We start from the raw sequence: 226 nt of genomic DNA, 5'->3' as shown, positions 1-226 counted from the left end.
AGACCATGAGAAAATTACTGATCCTGCAGTGCAACTGGGAATCCCATTCTTCCTGTAGGTCTCAGCTTGCCCAAAGACACCTTACGTTGTGTTGGATACCACGGTTTCTGCTTCCATTCAAAATCCTGCCCAGAGCCGTTTGCCGCCTTTGGAACTTGCTCTTGGCGTCAGAAAACCTGCTGCATAGGTATGTGTGGAAACCCTGCCAAAGCAGGCAACATTTGGA

General features: G+C 49.1%; 1 protein-coding gene across 1 annotated transcript in view; it reads left to right on the top strand.

Moving 5' to 3' along the window:
* Positions 1-226, top strand: part of LOC104505869 (gallinacin-11-like) — a 2,441-nt gene that overhangs the window by 1,140 nt on the left and 1,075 nt on the right. Inside the window, exon 2 of the mRNA XM_010146615.1 lies at positions 59-187. Coding sequence (XP_010144917.1) covers positions 59-187 — 129 coding nt within the window. The remainder of the gene's footprint in view (positions 1-58; positions 188-226) is intronic.

Source organism: Eurypyga helias, unplaced genomic scaffold (assembly GCF_000690775.1).
Source record: "Eurypyga helias isolate BGI_N326 unplaced genomic scaffold, ASM69077v1 scaffold39992, whole genome shotgun sequence".
Lineage (NCBI taxonomy): Eukaryota > Metazoa > Chordata > Aves > Eurypygiformes > Eurypygidae > Eurypyga > Eurypyga helias.
This window is presented reverse-complemented; position numbering and strand designations above follow the sequence as displayed.